The sequence below is a fragment of the Trichosurus vulpecula genome, chromosome 2 (genome assembly GCF_011100635.1).
Source record: "Trichosurus vulpecula isolate mTriVul1 chromosome 2, mTriVul1.pri, whole genome shotgun sequence".
Classification (NCBI taxonomy): Eukaryota; Metazoa; Chordata; class Mammalia; order Diprotodontia; family Phalangeridae; genus Trichosurus; species Trichosurus vulpecula.
Window position 1 is genome coordinate 49,453,130 of NC_050574.1, and position 25,634 is coordinate 49,478,763.

Here is a 25,634-nt window from a genome sequence, read left to right on the forward strand (position 1 = left end):
GAGGAAATTGAGGCAGACAGGATTAAGGTACTTGCCCAAGATCACACAGCTAGTAAGTATCTGAGGCCAGATTTGAACTCATGTCTTCCTGATTTCCTCTCTTCAGGCCAGGTACTCTCTCCACCGTGTCACCTATCTGCCCTGCCTTACAGATGTGGAAACTGAGGTTGAGAGAGAGGAACTTGCTCAGGGTCACACAGCTAACAGGTGTCTTGGGCAGGATTTGAACTCAGGTCATTATACTATCAATTTTTCTACCTAGCAGGCTACCTCAGAAATGCCACATTGACAAAGATAAAACATTAAACAGTAAGCCCTAACTACTATTTTCTTCTCCTGGGAGGTTGATATGTAAAACCATATTGAAAATCCATGAAACATTTTGTGGAATGGCTGAATAATCACTTGGTCTTTACCTAAGCTCAGTCCTATGTGAATATCTCCTTCAAGGTTCAGATCTTCCAGAAAGCCAGACTATGGCTTAGGCTCCTTCTTCTGGCCATGGGCATCTTCTCCTCTAAGAAGCATCATAGGATCTGCAGAATGGTTGGATCATTTCAGAGCATCACCAGCCATGCATTAATATTCCTGTTTTCTTGTAGTCTCTCCAGCACTTTCCTTTTGTGTCGTCTCTGATGTGTGAGAGATGGGACTTGGGAGTTACTTTCATTTGCATCTAATTCTATCTTCACCAATTTTTGTGCAAAACCTTTTTCAATTTTTGTAACCAAAATTGTCTATTTTATCTTTTATGATCTCCTCTGTTTAGACCTTGTTTAATCACAAATTTTCTCTTTGTCCACAGCTGTCAAAAGTACTTTCTTCCATTCTCCTGTCATTTCTAAATGGTCTGGCCTTTCAGGTCTCTTACCTATTCTGAATTTATTATGGTACACAATGTAAGATATTAGTCCAAATCTAAAGTCTGTCAACTTGCTTTTCAGTTTTTTTTTTTAGCAGTTCTTGTCAAAAAAGAAGCCATTCCTTCAATTCAGATCCCTTCTGGAGGAGGTCACACATTCAGAGGATAAGTGTGGGGTGAGGGGTTCTCATTGGAATCTTAGGGAGGAGCCATAAGAATAATTATTTCCTTTTTGTGGAGAGTCCAAACCATGAGGGGGCACTACATGTTTAGTGTGGGAAGGCACTTTACCTGAGGGAAAGAAGGACTTTCTGGACCGTGGGGGTGGGAGTGATGTTTTGTCCCATTGGCAACCCCAAGCTCAATTGTTTTCAGAGGGAAATTCAAACCACTACGTGATACTAAAATCTAGGGGATTTTTAGGACCCTGCATTAAAAAGATAAATGCCATTAAGGCAGAAATATGTTTTTATATGGTTTGTTGGGAGTCTGTTAACATGGTTTCTGTATTGCTTATGGGCTATTAGGAATCCTTGGTGTTTATGATGGGGTGCTTGTGCTTGAATCCTAATTCTAACATCACATTTCCCCTTAGCCTCTGCTTGGGTGCCTGTACCTGAACTCCAGTTCTAAAATCACATCTCTCCCTAGCTTCAAAGCATTGGTCCTAGCAGTCTCTCTCTCTGGCTAAGAGGCAGCATGCCACAAAGTTATCTCTGCTTCTTCCTCAGTAAGCAGCTATGCCCAATTATAGATTGATTTCCAGATGATACACTGAGTCTGACATATATCCTAGACATAGTCAAATGCATATTCCCTTACATTAATCTTGTCTAACAAGACACGTGATGGAGTCCACCCGGATATCCCCAGTCAGTCGTGAACTTTTGGTGACTTAGTGGTGTTTCACAGCAAAAACCACACCCACAGGTAGCCCCCCTCCCCTTGGGCCATTTCCCAGTGACTCTGGGTAAGATACTTATGCAGTAGACACAAAAAGTGCATGTTCCTTTAAGAACTGATCACTTCTTAATCATGCCTTAAACACTCCCTAATCCCACCCCAAAACACCTAATTGACAGGTTTCATCCCTAAATCTTGTACTTAAACTTTCCCTGTAGCCCTGTATGGTTGCAGGTTCCCTAAGAACTCTTGCCCACTTTATTTACATAAAGCGTAATAAATCTTTGCCTCCTTGACTTAAAGAATGCTTGGGTCCCCGAATTCATTCCAGGCAGCCTTGCCTTGGGAACTTTGGTTTGGGATTCCTACATCTCAGGATTTCTTTTCTCCCTCGACATTTCCACATAATTTGTGGGGTTAAACAAAAACTGACCAGTACCCTACAAATGCATATCATCTTGAGTGCTTGTACAGGATCTAAGAGCTGTTTTTTCACTCACATCTATGGAAACTGAGACCTGTATTCAGAGATTTTCTCAGAGTATTATGAGTCAGTTACCCTTGAGATCTGATCTGATCCATGTGAGCCCAGAGGAAGGGATGCCAAAGATTTCATGTGTACATGTTATATTCTGTCATCCTTCCTTGGTGTCTGGATTACTAATGCCCTCTCCACAAATTGTCATATAATTATCCACATACATGTTATATCCCTTCCATCGCCTTCCCTACCTCCCCGCCCTGCCCCCCCCCCCATGTAAGTTCCTTGAGGTAAGAAACTATTTTTCATTTTATATCTTTGTACCAACAGCACAATGCCTTACACATAGTAAATTCTTGGACAGTCAAATTCTAGACCCCCAAGTAACACTTTACAAAGGAGTCTTCTTCTCTCCAGTGACCCCCATCACCACCCCCTTGTCCTAGGTCCTGGGGCTACCTGTCTGTGGTAGTTCTATCTCAGCAAAGGAAGCATCCAAAGAATTAATATCCTCTCTTTTCTCAGGAGAGAGGTGGGGACCTATGGATATAGAATACTGCATACATGCACACAGCCACTGTTCTGATTAGTTTTGCCTAACTTTTTCTTTGCTACAATTTTCTGTGTTACAATTTCAATTGTAGGTGGAGTAGGGGCTGTGCAGGGGTGGGACGGCATACTCAGAAATGTGAACTAAGAGCAAAAAGGCATCGGTAAAGATAGCTAAAAAGAAAGAATGAATTTCACTCATTGCATTTTCTTGTGTTGCATTACTTCGATTTTATTTGTTTAGTCAGAGGCACTATGAGCCATAGTAGGCTTCCCCCCAAAATATTTTTTATCATCCAGAGGCTTCCCAAAAAAGTTAAATTGCTTTTTGTCCTGCTCACAACTACAATAAAACACAAAAGTTCCCAAGGTAATACAGGAACGGGAAGTGTTTTTAAGGCCCACCACCAACATGTCTTTCTAGGCCTAAATTTGGACACTGATCAGCCTCCCATCTGGGCCACTAAGGTGTCTTGCTGACTTCCTAGGTTGTCTAGTCCTGGTAGCCTCAGGATCCACTGGAAGTCATTGCCCCAGATAAATGGAGGAGATGTCCCCCTGATGTCTCGTCAGCAATGCAACCGACTTAGAGTTTCACAGATTGCAAAAAGCCTTAGAAAAATCCATCCCATGCGTAGGAGTGAATGTCTCATCAAGCTTGGAGTCAAAAACACACAAAACAAAAACACACAAACCCACACACATGGTGTGGTATCCTGAAGCTCTCTCCAAAAAAACCCTATAATAAGCACTTAGCATGCGGGGACAGAAATAGATGAGGCATCATGGGAGAGCTCACATCTCAGCATCCCAAAGGGATTCAGGCCCATCACCCCTATAGCAAAGATGATCATTTCTGACAGCTCTCAGGGCTTTGTCTCTCTGGTGATGCTGGCCCAGGCCAAGAAACTTCATGAAATGTCACAAGATTTATTTTGGGAGTTGGGAGGAATCTTAGAGATAGATCACTCAGTTCAGAGGCTCTTCACCTGGGGTCTTTGAACTTGTTTTTAAAAATATTTTGATAACTATATTTCAATCTTATTGGTGTTATTTGAAATTCCTCTGTATTTTATTTTATGCATTTAAGATATTCTTCTGAGAAGGGGTCCATAGGCTTCACCAGACTGACTGCCAGAGGGTCAAGGACATGCAAAAAAGGTTAAGAGACCCCATAACTAGTCCAGCTTCTTAATTTTCAAAAGGTTGGACCTGAAGAATCTGAGCAAGTTTAGGGAGGTATGAGACTGTAGAATCATAGATTTAGAGATGGGAAATTAGAGGTCTTTTAGTCGAACTTCCTCATTTTAGAGAGAAGGAAAGGGAACGAGTCAGTCTAGATCACAGAGGTAGCAAGGGGCAAGCAGAATTTGAACTCAGGCCCTTTGACTCCCTTTGTGTCTCAGGAGACTGCCATTTGCCCAGAGTCAGAGGGATAAGGAACAGAGCTGGGAGTGGAACCCAGAACCCCTGTGCTCCAGATTTGATTTTTTTTTCTTCTACTACATTATGTTGTCAAGGGAAGGTGGTTTATAAGGGCCACTGAACACATCGACTCACAGTGGACCATGCAGGCACTGGGCATCCCTAAGTGTTGCCTGCTGGGAATCAGACATGTGTATAGTGAATCAGAGAGGAAGGGCCACATGGGTCAGGCAAACATCCCTCTTCTTTGTAATTCAAATGTGTAACCGTTTTTGAATGGTGCTGGTGTTTTTTCAATCTTCAAAGTGGAGCAGCGATATATTCATCTTCTGGCCAATCAACTCCCCCCCTCTTCCCTCCAAGGCACCTCTATTCGTAGAAATACTGTTTAAAATTGAATTTTGAGAGCTGGCACCAAACAGTCATTGTGGTTAGGTATGAAGTACATATGGCAACAGCTGGCCTGGGGCTGGGCTTGTTCCAGGTCTGGAGCAGCAGCTGTGATTTGTACCTGGGGTAAATGGTACAAGTCGGGGGAGAGTAGGGTGAGGCAGGTTCACCTGAGTTCTTGGAGGTGGGGCCTGGACCACTGAGAGATATTTAAACTCCTCAAGGGAGGGGAACTCCACCTCAGGACAAGACCGCCACTAAAGAGATGGAATCTGGAGAGCTGTTGGCACCCTCTAGGTTTTTCCACTCTTGAGCAGAGCTCTAATCACCCAGCCCATGTTATGCTTCTATTGGGGAAGAAGGAGCTGGCTGTCAATTTATTCTTAAGGAGAAGGGGAAACAGAAGAAAAGAGGGAAAGGAGTTTTCTGAATGAGCACTCTACCAAACCCTATTCAACTAATGCCCAAGAAACACTAATGCCTTAGGGAAGAGAAATTCCATTTAGCAAACTCTCAAGGCCATTATTTATCAGTTCAGCTTTTCACTAACTGGAGTCACACTGGGCCAGTGGACAATCAACACACGTTCTATGGTGGTTCCTTCAGTCCTAGGAATTAATTTCTCTCCAGGGAATTGCTTAAGCAAGATGCCATAGGAGGACCTGGTCTGGATGACCAAAGTGAATAAAGTTTGTTCCCCCAGAGAAATGGCCCCAGGGAGTCTACATTCCAGGAGAATGCAAGCTCCTGAGGGTAGGACTTTTTAGTTTTTTTGTATTTTGTATGCTATTCAGTGCCTTGCACATAGTAGGTCTTTAATAGATACTTGTTGGATGGAGCTAATGGAAAATGGGAAAGGGAGAGAAAGGAGAAGGAAAAGGCCAGGGATGCATGGAAAGTTGTCACATCTACACTGTGAGGTTGTGAGTGCCTCATTTAATTGAGTACTTTTCATTTCTTGATGGGGTGGGGGCAGGGCATGCAGCTGGGGAACAAGGCCAATGCATTTCTGTAAAACAGTTTTTGTAAGAAAATGGGGCAGGACTCTCACTCCAGATAGACCTCTTGGAGAAAGAGGGCTGCCCTGCAGGAAGTGTTTTAAGAAAAGGTCCCAAGTACTATCCCTGGACTCTTGGGGAAACAGCCTGGGATCTCTCTCTCTTAATAAGCTTCACAGAAGGGTGGGGGTAGTAGAGATAGGATTGGAGATCATAGGATGCCAGATGTTGAGTTGGAAGAGCCTTTGAGGCCAGCTGGTCCAACCACCTATTTTTACAGAGGCCCAGGGAGATTGTTAAGTGATATGTCCAAGGTCACTCAGCTGGTAGGTGTCAAAGGTAGGGTTTGAATTCACATCCTCTGACTCTGGAGTCCCAGTCACAAACTCTGAGTGATGTTTCTATTACTTAAATGTAGTGATAAAGAAAGCCGAATCTTTTCCTTCTCTGGTGAGAAATGCTATTGGCCATCTAATCCTTTTGACTTGGAAAGCTATTACCAGAACCCGGAAAATATACTAGCTGTTTGATCCCATCTCTAGGGTTGGACCCAACATGGTGGGAACCATGGAACCTCTGAGGATAGAGAAGGACCTTTCCCACTCCCTGGTCCCAACCTTGGCCTCACTCCAGAAAAAAGGCACAGAGGAGGGCAATCAGCCTAACTAGAAATGGCATTGAGGATCCTTGGGCTGATATCCCCAAGCAGGGCACAGAATGTCTGGTGTCTATTCTCTCCCCCTCTCTACCAATCCATGTAGTCCCCTAGACTCGGAGCTAGCCTGGGGTTGGGCAAGCTGACCCACTGCAGCTAATGTTTGATGTAGGGCAGAGTGGATACATATTAAGGGGTGTGCCTGGATCCTCTGAGGAGAAAGTCAGGGATAGAAGTGTGAGGAGGGCTCGCCAGGAATGAAGTGGCTAAGGACATCCACAGGGAAGCTAGAGGCATCATCCCCTTGAGAGGTGAATCCTAAATGGAGCTTGTGGGCAAAGTCAGATTGAATCTGGTGTCCTTCAGACCTTCTTTTGTCCACAGAGGAATTGACCCTCCCCCCTTCCATTTGCCCGAGAAGCGAAGGTGGATTGGGAGACCTAGAGACTGTTGCATGTGAATCTGAGTGCACTCTAGGGGTGAGGGGCAAGATATGTCACATACAGCTTTTTTCCAGACCCCACTCCATCCCCATGCAGACATCAAAATGGACCCAGCCAAAGGAAGAAAAAGCAATTTCCAAGAAAGTGTTGGACCTGGGAATATGGGAAGAGGTATGGGGAAGGTGGAGGGAATGAGGGAGGGGGATGCCAAGCCCATCCACAGGGTCAAGGCACCACGTGCCACCACTTGAAGGCAAAGGGCTTCCGGCAGACATTGGTACCACAGTGGACCTCGCCCATTAATTTGTGATAGGAGGAAATGTCATCGATGAAGGTACAGGAGAAACCCAGGGGCTGCAGAAGTGAGCACACGTGAGCTTCCAGGCAGCACTGCTCATCGATCAGGGGCCCATAGGGCTTGGGCACACCCAGGTCCTTGTCAAGCACAATCATATTCACCTGTATGGGGAGAGGGAGGTACATGTTTGTTGTGTGTAGGAGGAGAAGGCTTGTCTGAGGTTACTGGTGCAGCCTGACAGGGTAGGAAAGGAGCAAAGGTGGATGTCAGTAGTGGAATAAGGGCTGGACTTGGAGATCTGGCTAGAAGTTCCAGTTCTTAAACTTAATAGATGTGGGATCAGAGAAAGGACTCTTATTTCTCTAAGCCTGTTTCCTCATCTGTAAGACCGGGCTGGCAATAGGAAATAACAGGATTTTAGAATAAGAAGGACTCATCTAATCTAGATAGCTCATTTTACAGATGAGGAAACTGAGGCCCAGAGAAGTTCAATGACTTGCCTAAGGTCACGCAGGTAGTAAAGGCAGCATTTGAACCCAGGTCTTCTGACTAAAAATCCAGTGCCAATTGTCTCTGTCAAAGGGCCATTGTGAGGCAAGTGCTTTATGAGTCTCCAAGCACTAAAGAAATATGAATTATCATCATTTACTCAGATGATCCAAAAAATAGAGGGTACGGTAATAATGATAGTTAGCATTTCTATGGCACTTTAAGGTTGGCAAAGCACGTGACAAAAGGATAGGTCAGATTTCTGGGCCAATCTGAGAGGTTGAGAACATGGAGGCGGTGACAAGACGGGGGCTCCCCCCCAACACCGGCCAAGGCCAGCTCGTCGTGCCTTCCCTTCCCCTCATCTTCTCCTTGATAGCTATTGTAGAATTGTAGCTTCAGCACTGGACAGCACCTCAGAGGTGCTACTCTGATCCCTTCATTCTACAAAGAGAACCCAGCTCCCCTGACTCCGGAACCAGCTCTCATTCGATTGCCACTGTGGCGCCTCATTGATCAATGAAACAGCTTCCATCCCAGGACAAGGGAACCCTTTGTCCTCTGTCGAATGTTAAAGGTCAAGGGTGAGAATTGGTACCACAGAACAGTAGAGGGCATAAAGAAATCCCTCCCCTAACTGATTCTCCTCCCTTTCTTTCTTCTACAGGGGATAATTGCTTCAGGAGCCCAACCTAGATCGACTGAACATCAGAGGATCTTCCCTATGCCTAAAGGAAGACCTGAGGTCAAACCCAGCTTCAGACACTTACTGGTTGTGTGATCCTGAACAAGTCACTTAATCCTCTGTCTGCCTCAGTTTCTTCATTTATAAAATGTGGATAACAATAGCACTTACCCCTGAGGGTTGTTGTGAGGAGAAAATGAGATATTTATGAAGGGCATTGCAAAGGCTAAAGCATCATATAAACGCTAATTGTCATCATGGTCAACTTCACCACCAGAGTGCCATGCTGGGCTGAGCAATGAGGGTACAGGACAACGAGGGATGAAACAGGGTCTGGGAGCATAGGGCTGAGGTAGGATAGAAGGGACAGGAAGAGTTTCTGGAAGTCCAGGCAGGATGGAAGGTCTTCAAAAGTGGACAGGAGGGCCATTTGTTAGGAATGCTGAGGAAGGGCTCCTTTCTATCCATGGACAGGGGGGCCTGGACATCCTCTGAAGTTGCTTCTAGACTTGAGATCCTGCCCTGTATTTCAGATCCCCCCTCAATCAGGATCTTCAATAATGGTTTGAAATACCGAGCTCTGCCATTAACTAGCTTTGTGACACTGGGCTAATTACTTAACCTCTCTGAGATGGGTAAATTCCCTTCTTTATCCTCCCATCTTACACTTTTTAGCATCTTAGCAAGAATGCCTCCCTTATTTAAGCTCATCTGTGATCTAAGGATAAAACACTACTATATCACAGGGTTGTGAGGAAAGGAAAACCTAAGATAATGTGTGAGTATGAATTGTTATTGATCTCCCTAAAGTTCAGGCCTGATCATATCACCCGGGTCAAAAGTTACTAGAAAGCCACAATTTAAAAGGTGAGAGAAGAGACTACTTAGCAAAAGTATCATTTCCTAGTCAAGTACCATGATTCAAGTATCAGAATCTCCCATGAAGGTATACGGGTCAGAGAAGTCTGGGATGGGGGGGAGTAATAAAGGGGCACGTCAATGTTATGGGTATATTTTACCTCGAAGGCAGCTCAGTGCATCTCACTACTCCCCAATTCAATAAACTCTAATGGCTCTTAATGACCTCCACTATGAAATATGAAATTCTCTGCCTTTAAAGCCCCGCACAACCTATTCCTCCAACCCCCACCTTCCCAAGCATCTTCCAGCTTACACTTTCCTCCCTCCCCCAACCAGTGATGCTGGTTACCTGACTGTTCCTCACAATCAACACTCCCTGGGCATTTTCTTTGGCTGTCCCTCATCCCTGGAGTGCTCTCCATGGCTCCAGTGCTCCAATGGCTCCTGGCTTCCCTGGCTTCAAGTCCCAGATAAAATCCCACTTTTTACGGGAAGCTTTTCCTGAAGCCCCTTAATGCTAGCGCTGTCTCTCTTTTGATTATCTCCAATTATATGCATATATAGTAATATATATTATGTAATAATATGTAATAATATATCTCTACAATATACAGATACATGAAAATATATAGTGTCACTATATATAGTATCTCTATTTATATGTATATACATACACATATATATATATATATATATATATATATACATAGGTACAATCCATCTGTATCTCTCTCTCTCTTTCTCTCTCTCTCCATATATCCAGGCAATAGACACAATCTATCTGTATCTGTATCTTTTTTGTACATAGTTCTTTTCATTTTTCACTATTTGGAGAGCTTCTTCAGAGTGTCTTTTTGCCTTTCTTTGTATCTCCAGCCCTTAAGCATGTTGCCTGGCACACAGTAGGTACTTAGTAAACTCCTATTTACATGATGCTTTTAAATTAAAAAATGCACTGACTTTGCCTTTCAACCTCAGTGTCTTCCTCTGTAAAATGGGATCAGTACATGGGTACTTCTTCCTTAACAGGGTTGTGAGGAAAGTGTTTATTATTTTTAAAAATATTTTAATAAATAATTTAAATAAAATATGATTTTATTAAAGTTCTCTAAAAGAGGGAGTTACTGTTATTCTTAGATGCTCTCAGCAGGGAATTTAGTTGTTATTAACTCTGGGAGGAAGGTCAGGATCTGGATCTGGAGTTAGGAAGACATGAATTCCAATCCTGCCTCAGATGCTTACCAGCTGAGGGGCCTTGGGCAAGTTGCTTAACTACTCTCAGCCTCAGTTTCCTCATTTGTAAAATGGGTATTAATAATATTAGTGGGTATTAATAATACTATAATATTATTGTTATATTAATGGCTAATTAATTACTAATGATGGTAATAATAATAACCACAGGGTGGTTGGGAGGAGCAAATGAGTTAAGATATGCAAAGTATTTTGCAAAGCTTAAAGTGTTATATAAATGCTAGCTGTTATTCATAGTGACTTGCTAGTCACTAGTGAGTTACTATAGCACAGTGAGTTATTAGTAAGCTGGGCTAACTAGAAACTTGGATCAACCAAGTAGCCAGTCTGTGATCTAGGTAGGGGTGGAGAAATACATCCCTCCTGGGACCTCATCTGAACCATTGTGTTGACTGGGTGGTAGTGACCAGAGTCCTGAATCAGAATTAGGAGACTTAGGTTTGAATCTTAGCTTCACTACCTACTAAAGGAGTGACCTTGGCCAAGTCATCTAAGTCCTGTGGGCCTCAGTTTCTTCATCTGTAAAATGAGAGGGTTTGGGCTAGATGGCCTCGGAAGTCCTGTCTGTCTGTAGAATCTATGAATTCACATCAGTGTCTTCACATTTCTAGTGGCTTGGAGGGGGTGGTGAGGAAGGGGAGTGAGCTGCTTACCATGTTGGGGAAATAAGCCATGGCTTGGCCATACTCATTCAACTTGAACAGAGCTGGGAGGTCGATGATATCTTTCTCTGTCAACCCCAATTCTTTTTTCAGGATGTCCCGGTTCCAATCCAGGCATCGCTGAGGAGAAAATGGGGGAGGGGTGAGAAAGCAGGGATAAAAATATACTTAGTGTTGGGATACTGGTAGTACTCTAGAGCCCCAAGCCCCTTGCTACCTTGGGCAAGTCATGTCCCCTCTTTGGTACTCAGTTTCCTAATGTATCAAATGAAGGGGTTGGACTTGGCCCCCTCTGGCTCTGGCTCTAGGATCCTATGATTATAATATTTCTATGATCCAACCTCTAACAGGTGTCCCTAAATAATAGTTTAAGGGCCACTGGGACCCCGCTATTATCTTTAATGAGCTCTTCCTTCTGATCTGTCATCACCCTCAGCTGGAAATGAGAAGGAAGAGAGAAGACCAAACTAAGCAATGACAGCCTTAAATCTTTCTCTGACTCTCTCTCTCTGTTTCTCTCTCTCTCTCCTGCTTTCTCAGTCTCTCTCTGTCTCTCCCTCTGTCTCTCTGTCTCTCTCTTTCTGTCTTTCTCTCTCTCTCTCTCTCTCTCTGTTTCTCTCTCTCTCTCTCTCTCTCTCTCTGTCTTTTCCTCTCTCTCTCTCTGTTTCTCTCTCTCTGTCTTTTCCTCTCTCTGTTTCTCTCTGTCTCTGTCTCTCTGTCTTTTCCTTTCTCTGTTTCTCTCTCTGTTTCTCTCTCTCTCTCTCTCTCTTTCTTCTTCTTCTTCTTCTTCTTCTTCTTCTTCTTCTTCTTCTTCTTCTTCTTCTTCTTCTCTCTGCCACTCTCTCCTGCTCTGTTATTAATCAATATGCTAATTGTTTTGTCAAGGAATATACTGTTGTGAATGTTTGGAGGGATTGTGTTTATTGGGAAGTATTTACTGTGTAACATCAAAATGAATCAATAAATTCTTAAGAGAAATGAGAATAAAAATAAAATTGAATTAAAAAAAAGAAATGAGAGTCTTCAGGGAGTCAAAAAGTTAATTTGGGAAACTCTACCATACATGCAAAAGTATGTAAATGAACATGAGGTTTAATAGTTTGAAACTGCACTAAGACTTTTGGTACACCCTAAGTATGGGTCCTCGTGACTGTTTCTCACATCAGGATGTGGCCCCTGACATCCTGGTCCTAAGAGCGACTTTAGCTCCCCTGTGATACATGGCACCCTTCACAAGGGTAACCCTGCCTGCTTCCGATATGTTCTCAGCCCTCCGTGGACCAAGGCTCTTCACTATCACATTCCTGCTAAGTTTGCATGATTTGGGCAAAGCCCTGAGCACTCCTAGTCCCTATGCCCACAGGAACTTCTTTGTCCCCATGTCCCCGCTTTGGATAATGGTTCATATCCTTTGAGCGCCTTTGCATTGGGGAGTGGCTGCTGACGTTATACATTTATGTACATTCCCTACATACACTGGATCTCAGACTTTTATCAGCGATGCAGACATTCCCTTGCCCTATCCTCTCACCATTTGGGCTTCTCTATTTATTCTATTTTCATTGATTTTATGTGTGTAAATCTTTTTAAAATTTGATGTGATTGAAATTAGCCTATTCCCCATGCCATTCCTGATGGATAAAGCCAGAGGATCTGGGGCTGGCCCACCAAGGCATCCAGCAGGGCGATGCCCCTCCTGCTCTGCCAGGCTCCAGGCTCTGCCCTTACCTGGGCATACAGGTTCTGCTGCACCAGACTCTCATTGGACAGGATCTTATTGATGGTAATCCGTTTGTTGCTCATGCCCCCCAAGCCTGCAGAGGGGGAAAGGACAGGACGGTCATAGCCCGAGGCTCCTGGCACAGTCTGGAATATTTAGGCTATTCCCTGTGATTCTAACAGCCAAGTGAGTAGAACACAAGACTAAACATCAGGAAGACCTGAGTTTGAATCCTGCCTCAAACGCTGCCAAGGCTGTGCGGCCCAGGCAAGGCAGTAACCTCTCTCAGACTCAGCGACCTGATCTATAAAGTGGGAATAACAGTTGTTCCTACCTCACAGGGTTCTTTTGAGGAGCAAACGAGATAACCTATGTAAAGGACATAGCTTAGAGCCCTTAAAAATTACAGATCATCATCATCATCTTCATTATTGTCCTCCTCATCGTCATCATCGCCATCATCTTTGCTGTTGACTACTTGTGTGGCCTTGAGTGGTGGCTTCACCTCTCCTGTGAGGTGAGGGAGATGGGATGGATGATCTTGAAAGTCCCTTCTGCTTCTACAATCTATGATTCAATGGAAGGAGAGTTGGCCAGGCATGTCTGATGAGGGCAGAGAGCATGGCATCTGAGATGCTTCCAAATCACCTACTCTTTCTCCCGGAGGTATATACCTGTGCCTCTACATCACATTTCTGTAGTTTTTCTGGTGCACTCAGAATACAAGAGAGACCCTCTAATGGGCTCTAGCTTTGGGATCTAGGCCCTTGGGCCCTCAAAGTATGGTGTTTTTGCCCACCATGGCACTACAGGCTGATATAACTGCATGGCTATGCTTATAAATGCATACGTCTACCTTTAAGGTAAGCAGCTAGGTGGCGCCATAGTGCATAGAGCACCAGGCCTGAAGTCAGGAAGATTCATCTCTCTGAGACACAAGCTGTGTGACCCTAGGCGAGTCACTTAACCCTTTTTGCCTCAGTTTCCTCATCTATAAAATGAATTGGAGAAGGAAATGGCGAACCACACCAGTAGCTTTGCAAGAAAACCCCAAATGGGGTCATGATGAGTCGGACATGACCGAAATGACTGAACAATGATTTTTTTTCCTCCCTCAGTGTTGAGGAACTTAAAGTCCGACTTCATCTAGTTTGCTTGTCTCTTAACAACTGTATGACTCTGGGCAAGCTATCTGGCCTTCCTGTGGCCCAGTGTCCTTGATTCAGCAAATATTTACTAATCATCTAATAAGTGCAAGACAGAAGCTGTCAGGGACACAAAAACAAAAGAGAAATAGTTCTTGCCCTCAAGGGGCTTCCATTCTGTAGGAAAGATACAACATTTAAATAGACCCATACAATGTACTTGGAGGTGAGAAGAGAGCATTAACAAAGGCTTCCAGTAAGAGGGGGTACCTTGCTTGAACCTTGGAAGACACCTGAGGAATCTAAGAGGTGCTGGGGAGGAGAGTGCATTCCAAGCATGTGGTACAGCCAGAACAAAAGCATAAAGGTGAGAAATAGGATGCAGAGTTCAGGGAACAGCAAATAAGTCAGTTTGGCTGGAAATGGGGAGTATGTGAGGGGAGGAATATGAAATAATCCAGCCAGATTCTGAAGATCTTTAAATGCCAAGCCAAGGAATTTGCATTTTATGCTAGAGGCAATAGGGAGGCATTGAAGCTTTCGGGCTGAAGTTTTAGGGGGGATTATTTTGGCAGTTTTGTAGATGATAGATTATAGAGGGGAGAAAATGGAAGCAGGGGTTCCAATTAGGAAACTATTACAATACTTCAGGAAAGAGGTGACAGGTTTCTGAACGAGAGTGTTGGCTATGTAAGTGGAGTAAAGGGGATGGACATTAAAGATGCTGTAGAAGTAGAATCAACTAGGCTTGTCAACTGATTGGATATGTGGGGGTAGAGGAGGGTAAGGAGTTGAGAGTGATTTGAGGTTGCGAACCTGGATGATAAGAAGGATGGAAGTGTCCCTCAAGAGAAACAGTGAAATTTGGAAGAGGGATAGATTTAGGGGGAAAAGTAATGAGTCTCACATTGGGCGTGTTGCACTGGAGATACTCATGGGAGTACCAGGTGGAGATATCTGGTGGGCAGTTGGTGTGCATGACTGGAGTTCAAGATAGGTGTTAGGTAAGGTCTTGCTCCTCAGATAGAGACAATAATTGAATACATGGGAGCTGATGATATCACTGAGGAAGACAGTATAGAGGGAGAAAAGAAGAGGGTCCTGGATAAAGCTTTGGAAGATTGTCTGGGGGTGGAACTTGGATGATGACCCAGTGAAGAGATACAGAGAAATAGTTGGGACAGGTAGTAATAATCCTGGATAATTCCACAAAATAATCCTGTAGGACTTCTATGGGAATTGAATGAAATAATGGATATGAAGCATTTTGTAACCTATAAACAGCTAATAAATGCCAGGAGTGATCATTTCTGTTGTTTTGTGTGCCTAGCAGAGTGCTATGTATTTAGTCCGTATCTTATGATGATAGTGATAAGAACATTCCATCTTTCTCAGCTTCATGGGACATCCAACCTAGGACCTCTCTTGGATGAAGTCACCAAGGGATGGCTTGTAGGAAGTTCTATGAATCATAAACATCCTTCAAAACATCCCTAGTTTATATTTCAGTTGCACTCCATCTTATGGTTAATCTTTCCTCCCACTCAAACACTTCTTCTCATTCCCTAGCATGGGGCTCTGGGGTCACTTACCTTTGAACAAGATAGCTTCTCCATGCCCCTCTTTCTGCTTTTCCCGGAAGAGCTTGTAGCAGGCAGAGGTACTGGCCATGAGCAACCGGAATTCCTGAAGGAGAGGACCCCCGGGAGTGCCACGGAGTAGGGGGAGGAGACAAAGGATGAGGGTTACAATGAACATCTTAATATGATGCCTTTCCCTAACAGTCTCAAAGCAGCTTCTAGATCCCCTCACATTCCTCAACATATCCCTAGGTAGTAGGAAGCCAGCAGGGATGATTCTCCCCTTTACACAGAGAAGAAAAATTGAGTCAGAGAGAGGAGAATTGGCCTTTCTAGGGGAAGCCACTGAAGTAGCTGGCATGCAGTCTATCTCTGTTGCCTCCCAGTGTAAGGTAAGATAGAGTTCTTCAAAAGGCCACCTTTGGGGAAAGAGTATTTGTTACTGTTTTCTCCTATGAGAGCAATGAAGGCCTGGGTTTGGGTTCAGAGTATAAAGCATTTGCGGGCAAGGTAGAAAATCCTTCCTCAAACAGGTGTGCCAATTCTCAGAAGGCCAAGTGGCATTTTAGGACCTTAGGTCTTGGCTACTCCCTCTCTCCATAAAGGCTGAACAGGATTGATCCTGCCTCAAGGCACTAAGCAAATATCTCATGATACCATGATGAAAACATTGGCTCTGGAAGCCGATGATCTGGGTTGATGCATGCTCTTGATGCATCCTGCCCATGTGAGCTTGGGCCCCCCTTCAGGGCCTTAATTTCCTCATCTATAAAAACGAAGGGGTCGGACCATCTAGGTCCCCGAGGTTTCTTTCCGCCTTAGATCTAAGACGTGATGACTAATAGCTCATGCGATACGAATTGCTGTGAGGGCTGTAAAACTTTTTCCTTGTAAGATCCTGGTGAGGTAGGTAATGTGACATTATTCCCATCTTGCAGGTGAGGAACCAGATTTAACAGGATCAAGAGGTTTAACCCACAGTCATGCAGTTAGGAAGTGTTACAACCCAAACTGCAACTCAGGTCTTTTGAGTACAAATTCAGAATCTTGGGATCATAGGTCTAGAGCTGGAAGGGACCTTAGAAAAGTCCTTCCCCCTTTAACAGATAAGAAAACTGAGACCCAGAGGAGCGAAGATGCTTAAGCTCACACAGGCTTAGTGAGTCGCATGTTATATATTATATAATCATATGGGATAATGCTGTATTATGATGTGATAGGTACTCTATATGTTTTATCTACTGCACTCCACTGCCTTTCACTGTGCTGCTTCTCCCAGGATGGTGTGACCCTGTTCATGGGAACATCCAGGCTTCACCAAGCTTCTACCACCAATGCACACCACCTCCCAGCCTACCTCCTGCTTCCTCCCCTCCCCTCTCCTTCCTGTGGACACCATCCTATGCTGGCAAAGACCAGACGGGCAGTGCCTGGGCTCCGTTAAGCCCATCGTCCCTGCTCACCTTTCTTTTGCCCGGCATGGGAACGAAGGTCATAAATTCATCAACGTGGCCAACGATCAGCCAATCAGAATACAGCTCCACAGGTGACTGTACTACCTGGGCCTGTAGGAAATCTCTCACGACCTTTGTCATCCTCCTCCCGCCAGACCTGGGAATGGGAGGGTTAAGAAGGGCTTCAGAGAGGCTTCCTTCCTTGCCCCTTCCCCTTCAGCGAGCCTGGAAAATCCTCATCTGGTAACAGCTCAGACTCATATATGGGGTGTCCCAAAAGTCTTGTTGTTCATTCTGGTCTGACTCTATGTGACCCCATTTGGGGTTTTCTTAGTAAAGATACTGGAGTAGTTTGCCATTTCCTTCTCCAGCTCACTTTACAGATGAAGAAACTGAGGCAAACAGGGTGAAGTGACTTGCCCAGGGACACACAGCTAATAAGTGTCTGAGGCTGGATTTGAACTCTAGGCTGCCTGATTCCAGGCCCACCACTACATCACCTATCTGCCCTCCTAAAAGTCTTAGTGCAGTTTTAATCTTCAATAGTTTAAATAGTAACTAATAAGATTTTTTGGGACACCCTGAAGTGCTTTTAAAATTTATAAAGCACTTTGTTCCTAATAATCCTGTGAGGTAGGTCATATGTGTATATCCCCTCCCCCATTGGATGGAGAAACTGAGGCTCAAAGAAGACAAGTAACTTGCTCAAGATCACACAGACAAGCAAATATTGTTGTTACACAGCTAGCAGGGGTCAAAATCAGAATTATACTTAGCTCTGACCCCTGGCCTTTAGCGGGCTTATAGCCACGTATCGAATTAGAAAACTGCAATTTAACATTATCTATGTTGTGTTGTATTTTCTCTTATTATGTTGAACATATCCCAAGTACATTTTAATATCTAGTTCAGGCTTTGAGTTTGATCCTGCTGATGTAGAGGACAGAGGACTGGATTTGGAAGACTTGATTTCGTACCCCATCTCTGTTTCTTATCATCTGTGCGAGCGTGGAAAAATCACTGAATGATGAGAGTCAGCATTTCTGCAGCACTTTAGGGTTGCAAGACTCTTTATCTCCTTTGATCCCCACAACAATCCTGGGAAGTGGGTGCTATTATTATCCGCATTTTACAGGCAGAGAGCAGTTAAAGTGACTTGTCTGAGAGTGCACAGCTGGCAAATGTCTGAGGCAGAATCTGAGCACGTCCTCCTGACTCCAGACCCAGGCACTGAATACTTGGAGGATGGTTGATTCTTGTTCCATCGTCCCTTGGGAGCATTTGTCGGGTAGCTCTCAGCGCAGCGTTTTCCCCAGTGATTTTATTACCTACCCTACAGGAACAATCGGGGCATATCGAATCATCTTTTTCCTTAAGTTTGCCAGATATCATTTCAAAGATTAAGGGCCTTTCTTTGCCTTGAGAGGATGAAGCATTTAGAGATTTAATAATTATCTTACTAAAAAGAGAGTTAGAGGCAGCTAGGCGCTACAGTGGACAGAGTGCTTCAGGAAACCAGCCTCAGACAGTCACTAGCGGTGTGACCCTGGGCACATCACCTAATCTCTATATGCCTCAGTTTCCTCAACTGTAAAACAGGAATAATGCATCACAGGCAAGTCACTTTAACTGCTGTCTGGGATAATAATGTATTAGTATATGGTATATTACAAAAGCATATATTATAAGGGATAATGCTGTATTATGGTGTGATTTATAAGCATATGTTATATGGGGTAATAATATATTATTATATGGTATATTGCATAAGCAATGTGATAATGCTGATGTAGAGGACAGAGGGATATACATGGGATAATGCTGTATTCTGATGTGATTTATTATATATGCATATGTTATATGCAACAACATATATATGGGACAATGCTGTATTATTATGTGGTATATAAGCATATGTTATATGGGGTAATAATATATTATTACATGGTATATTGCATAAGCATATATTATATGGGATAATGCTGTATTATGATATGATATATATACATATGTTATATGGGACAATATATATTATAAATGGGATAATGCTGTATTATTATGTGGTATATTATATAAGCATATGTTATATGGGATAATATATTATTATATATTATATAATCATATTATATTATTAAATAATATATTATGTATGGAATAATGCTGTATTATGATGTGATATATAAGCATATATTATGTGGGATACCAATATATTATTATATATTATATAAGCATATATTATATGAAAAAATAATATATTATTATATGGTATATTCTATAAGTATATATTCTATGGGATAATCCTGTATTATGTTATATAAGCACATGTTATATGGGATAATAATAGCAAGGAGCACCTATTTAGGAAATCTGCATTTAGAATATAAGCTCCATGAGGGCAGGGGATGTTTTTGCTTCTTCGTTGCATCCCCAGTGCCTGGCCCACAGAAAGCACTTAATGAATGCTTGCTGAGTGGTTGAAAGTGCAGACCCCAGGAAAAGAAGGCAAAGCTTACCCCAAAGGAATGAGTGGCGGAATTTCATGCATCATCAGCGGATATTTTAGAGGGTGGGTCAGAGGAACCTCCCCAGTGATCCTTGAATCACACACCATGTAGGCAACAACCCACTTGGCCTACGTGTAAAGCTGACCCTGCTGGGAGCTTTGCTGGCTGAAGGGCTCTCTTACAGGGGGAAGCTGCTGCCGATGAGGATCCTGCCCAGGGGGTACTCCTTCCCGTTCACCGTCACTGGGGGGCTGACCTCCAGGTTCCCAAAGGAATCCAGGCTGGTGACTTTCTCAAAGAGTGGCTCCCGGGTGACATAGCCAAAATCTGGCCCCTGTAGGGACAGCATACTTTGTTAGCCTTCCTCATCCACTGAGCACATCCACCGTTTCCCTGGCCATATGTTTGCCCAATTCAGTGCAACACTCAATTCTCTATCATGAGCTGGATGGATTTGCCAAGGTCTGCTCATCAGTTGAATCCCAGCCTGCTAACAGAAGGGATGTGCAGGCCAAAACTTGGGGGTCTGGGCCCGGATGGGATGAGTGAGACACAAAATGTGTCTATAACAGGGGCTCTTAACCTGTGACCTTAACAAAAAATTGATGACCATTTCAATAGCATTGGTTCCCTTTGTAATCCTATGTATTTTATTTTATGGATTTAAGAAGATTCTTTTGAGAAAAAGCGTCCCTGGGCTTTTCCAGACACTGCCAAAGTGCTCTGTCTAGCACACAAAAGAATGTAAGAGCTCCTGGTCTTGAATGTTTGCTGCATCCTATATTCCAAGGTCAAACACACAGTCATGAGGCAGCATGGTGGTAAGAACTCTGAAACTGGAATCAGGATAAAAGGGATACAGAATCCCAGATGTGGAAGGGACCTCAGAAGACATCTAGGCCAACGGCTAACAGACTGGGAATCCCCTTTATAACACAACTCACAAGTGGGCAACCAGTCTTTGGGGAGTGGATGGTTCCTTGGACTTAAGAGACAGGAAAATCTGAATTTGAATCCTGCCTCAGACATTGACTAGCTGTGTGACCCTGGACAAGTCATTTAATCTATGACTGCCTCAGTTTTGTCATTTTTAAAATTAGGGAATTATGGTCCCTTCCAGTTTAAAGTTGATTCTCCTAACACTCCTTCCAGTGAGGAGTACTCACTGCCTCTCAAGATGGCCTCTTCTATTTTTGGCTACTTCTGGTGTTAGGAAAATGTTCATTTCTGTCCCCATGTCCCCAGGGCTTAGTACAGTGCCTAGCAGGCACTTAAGAAATGCTTGCCCATGGATCAATTGATTACTTTGAGTCTGGGGCAGATTCTTTGGACCTCCTATCCATTGCTTCCAGTTCTGATCTTTGGGGCCAGGCAGAAAAAGTCTAAGTTGTCTTTCCTGTCTGAGCCCTGCAAATGATAATATGGGGGGAGGTGGGGGTGAGGGTCCTTGATCAAGGGAGTTCCATGACCATCTTGATGAGTTTATAGGATGGTGAGCCTTTGTCAGGGATTTTGTATCTTCCTCTGGAGCCTCTAGATATGCCCCTTGGTGTCTCCTACAGAATGAGTTTTACTTCTGCTGGTTGAATTATTGGCTTGAACTTGAGTGGGATGCTCAGATTTAAAGAGCTACCCCTTTGTGTTGGCCTATGAAAGGGAGCTTTCAATGATATGGCCTCTATGGGGTTGTGGAGGAAGGAACTGCATGGTCTGGGTGGTGAGAAGTGCTGAAACCTAACTTTAACCAATCAATAAACATTTACTAAGCACTTACTGTGTGCCAGTTAAATGCTGGAGGTACAAAAAGAGGCACAAGGCAGCACCTGCCCTCAAGGAGCTGATAATCTTACAGTAGAAGGAGCTTCTGGAGGCTTCTTGAGAATGCATTTATGGGAGCTGAAGATTCCCAGAGCTCAATCTTGTACCAGAGAAATAGGGTTCTGGTCAGTACCTGTCATAGTATCTCTAGCAACCCCATGTTCCAGAGTCCTAGAATCTGACCTTCTATGGAGAGAAGGGGAAGGTATGGGCAGAGATGGCCCCTTGGGGAGGAAACAGCATCATGCATGTGGCCCTCAAAGGTGTAGGAAGAGTAATGGACTACAAGATGGGGGAGCGGGGGACCTAGATTTTGCTCTCCATTCTTACTGTGAGTTATTAGATTGAGGGGATCTAATGGAAAAGGGTGGGCAGGGGAGGGTTGCTGTTCATCCAGCAGCCTTATGCACTTAATATATGCTTGCTGATTGATAGATTCCCTTTCTGGAGAGTACAAGCTCTTAGAATGATAGCCATAAGCTAAGACTCCCCCTGGGTGCTAGGTGGTGCCACAGAGTGCCAGGCCTGGAATCAGGAAGACTCATCTTCCTGAGTTCAAACCTGGCCTCAGACACTTCCTAGCTGTGTGACCCTAGGCAAGTCACTTTATCCTGTCTGCCTCAGTTTCCTCATCTGTAAAATGATCTGGAAAAGGAAATGGCAAACCACTCCAGTATCTCTGCCAAGAAAACCCCAAATGGGGTCACAAAGAGTCAGGCACAACTGAAAATGACTGAATGAGACTCACTCAAATGTCAGTGTTTTCTATCTAGAAACCCCATTCCTCTCTTCTCAGGTTAGACATTCCCAGTTCCTTCAACTGATCCTCCCATGGTATGAACCCAAGGACCTTGATCATCCTGATTTAATTTTGCCGACTACTCCGCAATTTATTAAAATCCTTCCTAAAATGTGATACCGAGAATTGAACACAGTAATTCTGATGTGGTCTGACCCTAGTGGAGAACTTTAGGACCATCCACCCCTGTCTTCTGGACACTCTGCTCTTAATGACATTTAAGATTGCATTTTCTTTCTTGGCTGCCAAATCATTCTGATGACTCAACCTGAGTGCGTAGTCTGCTGAGACCCAGGGCATAAATCCAAGCTATGCTACCTACTACTTGCATGATCTTGGGTGAGCAGCTTAAACTCTCTGGGCCTTAATATCTTCATCTGTAACATGGGTTTGTTTCACTAAATGATCTCTACAATCCAATGCACTTCTCAATTCCATGAGCCTATTAACTTTTTTTGTGCCTTGGTTTTGAATGCTAGATCTGGAGTCAAAGAACCTGGTTTTGGATCCTGGCTCTCTCCCCTTGCTGCCTATGTGACCTTGGGCAAGTCACTTGATCAGGAACTCAGGCTCCTCAACTGCAAAATAAAGGGAGTAGACTAGAAGACATAGAAAGCTCTAATTCCATGATCTCTGAGGTTGTCTCTACTGTAACGCTACCCACCTAGGGTTGGCTGCACTTGGGATCTCTCATATAAACCACGCCATAACTGGGCCCGAGGCCAAGTTGCAGTCTCCTCTGCCATTGTGGGGCCCGAATGACAAAAGGCAGGGAAGGGGGAGGGGGAGGAATTTGGCCTGCCACAGTCACGTTGTAATTCTCCATGAATAGTCAGTCCCGGGGGTGCAAACAAATAACTAGGGCTTAGCACGTTCACGCCTTGAAAATCCTCATAGGCCAAGTGTGCCATGTGGGGCCCCAGGGCAGCTGGGGAGTTTTACAACGATGGGACCAGGCGTGAAGCATAAAGCCGACAAAGTCAACCTGGCCCAAGTGCCTGGGAACCATGACAGCACCAGCTTTAGACCATGCCGAGGACACTAGAAACAAACGGAGACTGAGGAGAACTGGGAAATCTCAATCGCTCCCCCCACCCCGGCTCCATCACTACTGGGCTCTTGGTGCTAGTGGGTGCTGGTGCTCACATGTGAGAGGGGATGATGTAGTGGAGAGTGCTGTGCCCAGAGGCAGGAGAGCCTGGGTTCAAATCCTACCTCAGATACTAGGGGTATAACTCTAGGCAGGTCACTTCAACCTACCTAGGTTTTAATTATAAAACATGGGGATTGGATTCTGTGGCATCTAAGGTCTGTTCCAGCTCTAAACTTATGATCTGTTCGAAAAGTCTTTAATTTTACAAATGAGGAAACTGAGACTGAGAGAAATGCAGTGCTCTGCCCAAGGTCACACAGGAACAAATGGCATGAGACAGATGCATATGTAGGACCTCTGACATGGGAGTATAGATTTAGAGCCAGGAGGGAGGCCAGCCCTGTTCAAACTGCTCCCGACATACCATTTCCTATGGGTCCTTCCCTGATCTTGCAGTTTTTTGGCCCCAAATGCCAAGTCTGTAGAGATCATGGAATGCTACAGCTGGAGGACACCCTAAAGAACACCAAATCCTCAGGTTACAGAGGCGCAGCTGAGGCCCCGGCCTGAGGTCCTGGGGTTATGCAGCATGTTAGTGGTAGCCTTAGAACCAGAATCCAGCTCTCCTGATACCAAGCCTAGTGGGCATTCTTTCTTCTTGGCCAGCTGATCATATAAAGGTAAGGGGATTGAGAGATCACATTAGGTCTTAGAGCTGGGAGTGACTTTGGACATCATCTAGTGTCCCTCCCTAATTTTACAGATGAGGAAACTGAATCCCACCCACACAGACAGCTGGGGAGCAGGTTGGAATTTAAGCCCAGGTCTTCTAGGGCTTTTTCAACTCAGCTGCCCCCTTACCTCGTTCTTCCTTATCCAGGTCTTCTGCCTTCAAGTGCAATTGTTCTATGCCATCAATGCCTCCCCCTTGGCTCTGCGGTTGAATAGTCAGCCTCATACCTTTAAATATAGGTAAGAAGCTATAGGGAATCTTACCAGGAGTTCCTTCACTGGGAAATCTTTCAGGTTCCCATCTCGGGGGGAATCTAGGACCACCGGAAAGCCCTTGTGGGGAGCATCAATGTAGCCAAACTCAACTTCATCCTATTTGGGGAAGCAAAATGAGCCACCATGATTCTGCCCATCTGGGTTTGCACTTGCGGAGTAGCCACCACTAGGGGGCAGACAGACCTCAGCTTGGGCTAACCTGCTCTTGAGGCTAGAGATGAGGACCACTTTGGCCTCAACTGAATGACAGCATCCAACCATCCATCCATCCATCTATCCATTCATCCACCCACCCACCCATCTGTCTGTCTGTCTATGCATCCACTCATCCATCCATTCATCCCTCCACTCACTCACCCATCCATCTGTCCATCCATCTGTCTGTCCATGCATCCATCCATGCATCCATTCATCCATGCATCCATGCATCCATCCACCCACCCACCCATCCATCCACCTATCCATCCATCCATCCACCCATCCACCCACCCATCCGTCCATCCATCCATCTGACCGTCAGCAAACCTTTGTTCAGTAACGTACCTCCTCTTGTTCCAAACTTATATCGTATGACTCCCCCTCTTCACATCTCCCTCCCCCCATCACCTTTCATTAACTCTTAATCTCTCTCATCTCTGTGTCAGTTCAAGACATTTCCCCCATGCTTGGAATGGAACCGACTAAGACGCCATCCCCTGCAGGAAGCCTCTTGATCTCACCCTTCCCTCCCCAACTCTTGGGAAGTGGTTTTCCCCTCCATGAAATTTTCATTCATATTTTGCTTGGACCTCTCCCTCTCTCTCCCTGGTATCATATTTATTTACCAACAACAATAGTAGCAAACATGCCTACAGCACTTCCAGGTTTCCAAAGTGTTTTACATATATTATCTTTTTTGAGCCACATGACAACCCTGGGAGGTTGATGCCGTTAGTCCCATTTTATAGATGAAGAAACTGAGGCTGAGAGAGGTTATATGACTTTGCCAAGGTTACACAAATAGCACGTATCTGAGGCAGGATTTGAATTTAGGTCTTCCTAAGACCAAGTCAAATATCCTATCCATTACTCCATCCAGAGTTTCCTATTTATGTTGCCTTTTCCCTCCACCTCCTTACAATCCCATTAGAGAGTAAGCTCCTTGAAAACAGGGTTTGTGTCATGTCTATCCATCTAGCCACTGAGCTTAGGTCTTGAATATCCTATGTGTGGAAGAAAGGTTTGTGCAGCTGAGTGATCGTGACCAAGCTTGGCTCTGAAGAAGGGCTAAGAAAAGATATCTCCTTCTTCTTTGCAGAGAAGTGAGGGCTTGGGGGTGGTGCTATGGGCAGCAATGCAGATACTGTCAGACTCAGGTGTTGTGATACAGTGGTTATTTTTGTAGAACAGCTTTCTTCCCCTCTTTAAAAATACTTTCTTACAGGGAGCAATCCCTGGAGAGGGGCATATACTAGGAATTAGAGGGGATGTAAAAACAAAAATTAGGGGGGAAAGTTTGTTCAGTTGAATTGAAATCATAGAAACTCTTCTACTCCTGTAGGAGTGTCTTGGGGATTTG

General features: G+C 44.3%; 1 protein-coding gene across 1 annotated transcript in view; it reads right to left on the bottom strand.

The window, feature by feature from the left end:
• Positions 1–3,001: 3,001 nt before the first annotated feature.
• PADI2 (peptidyl arginine deiminase 2) overlaps positions 3,002–25,634 on the bottom strand; it is a 64,090-nt gene continuing 41,457 nt past the window's right edge. The window contains exons 10-16 of the mRNA XM_036746181.1: positions 24,065–24,172; positions 19,541–19,692; positions 16,864–17,011; positions 15,413–15,506; positions 12,684–12,769; positions 10,947–11,075; positions 3,002–7,165 (exon numbers count right to left, since the gene is read on the bottom strand). Coding sequence (XP_036602076.1) covers positions 6,932–7,165; positions 10,947–11,075; positions 12,684–12,769; positions 15,413–15,506; positions 16,864–17,011; positions 19,541–19,692; positions 24,065–24,172 — 951 coding nt within the window. The 3' untranslated portion in view covers positions 3,002–6,931. The remainder of the gene's footprint in view (positions 7,166–10,946; positions 11,076–12,683; positions 12,770–15,412; positions 15,507–16,863; positions 17,012–19,540; positions 19,693–24,064; positions 24,173–25,634) is intronic.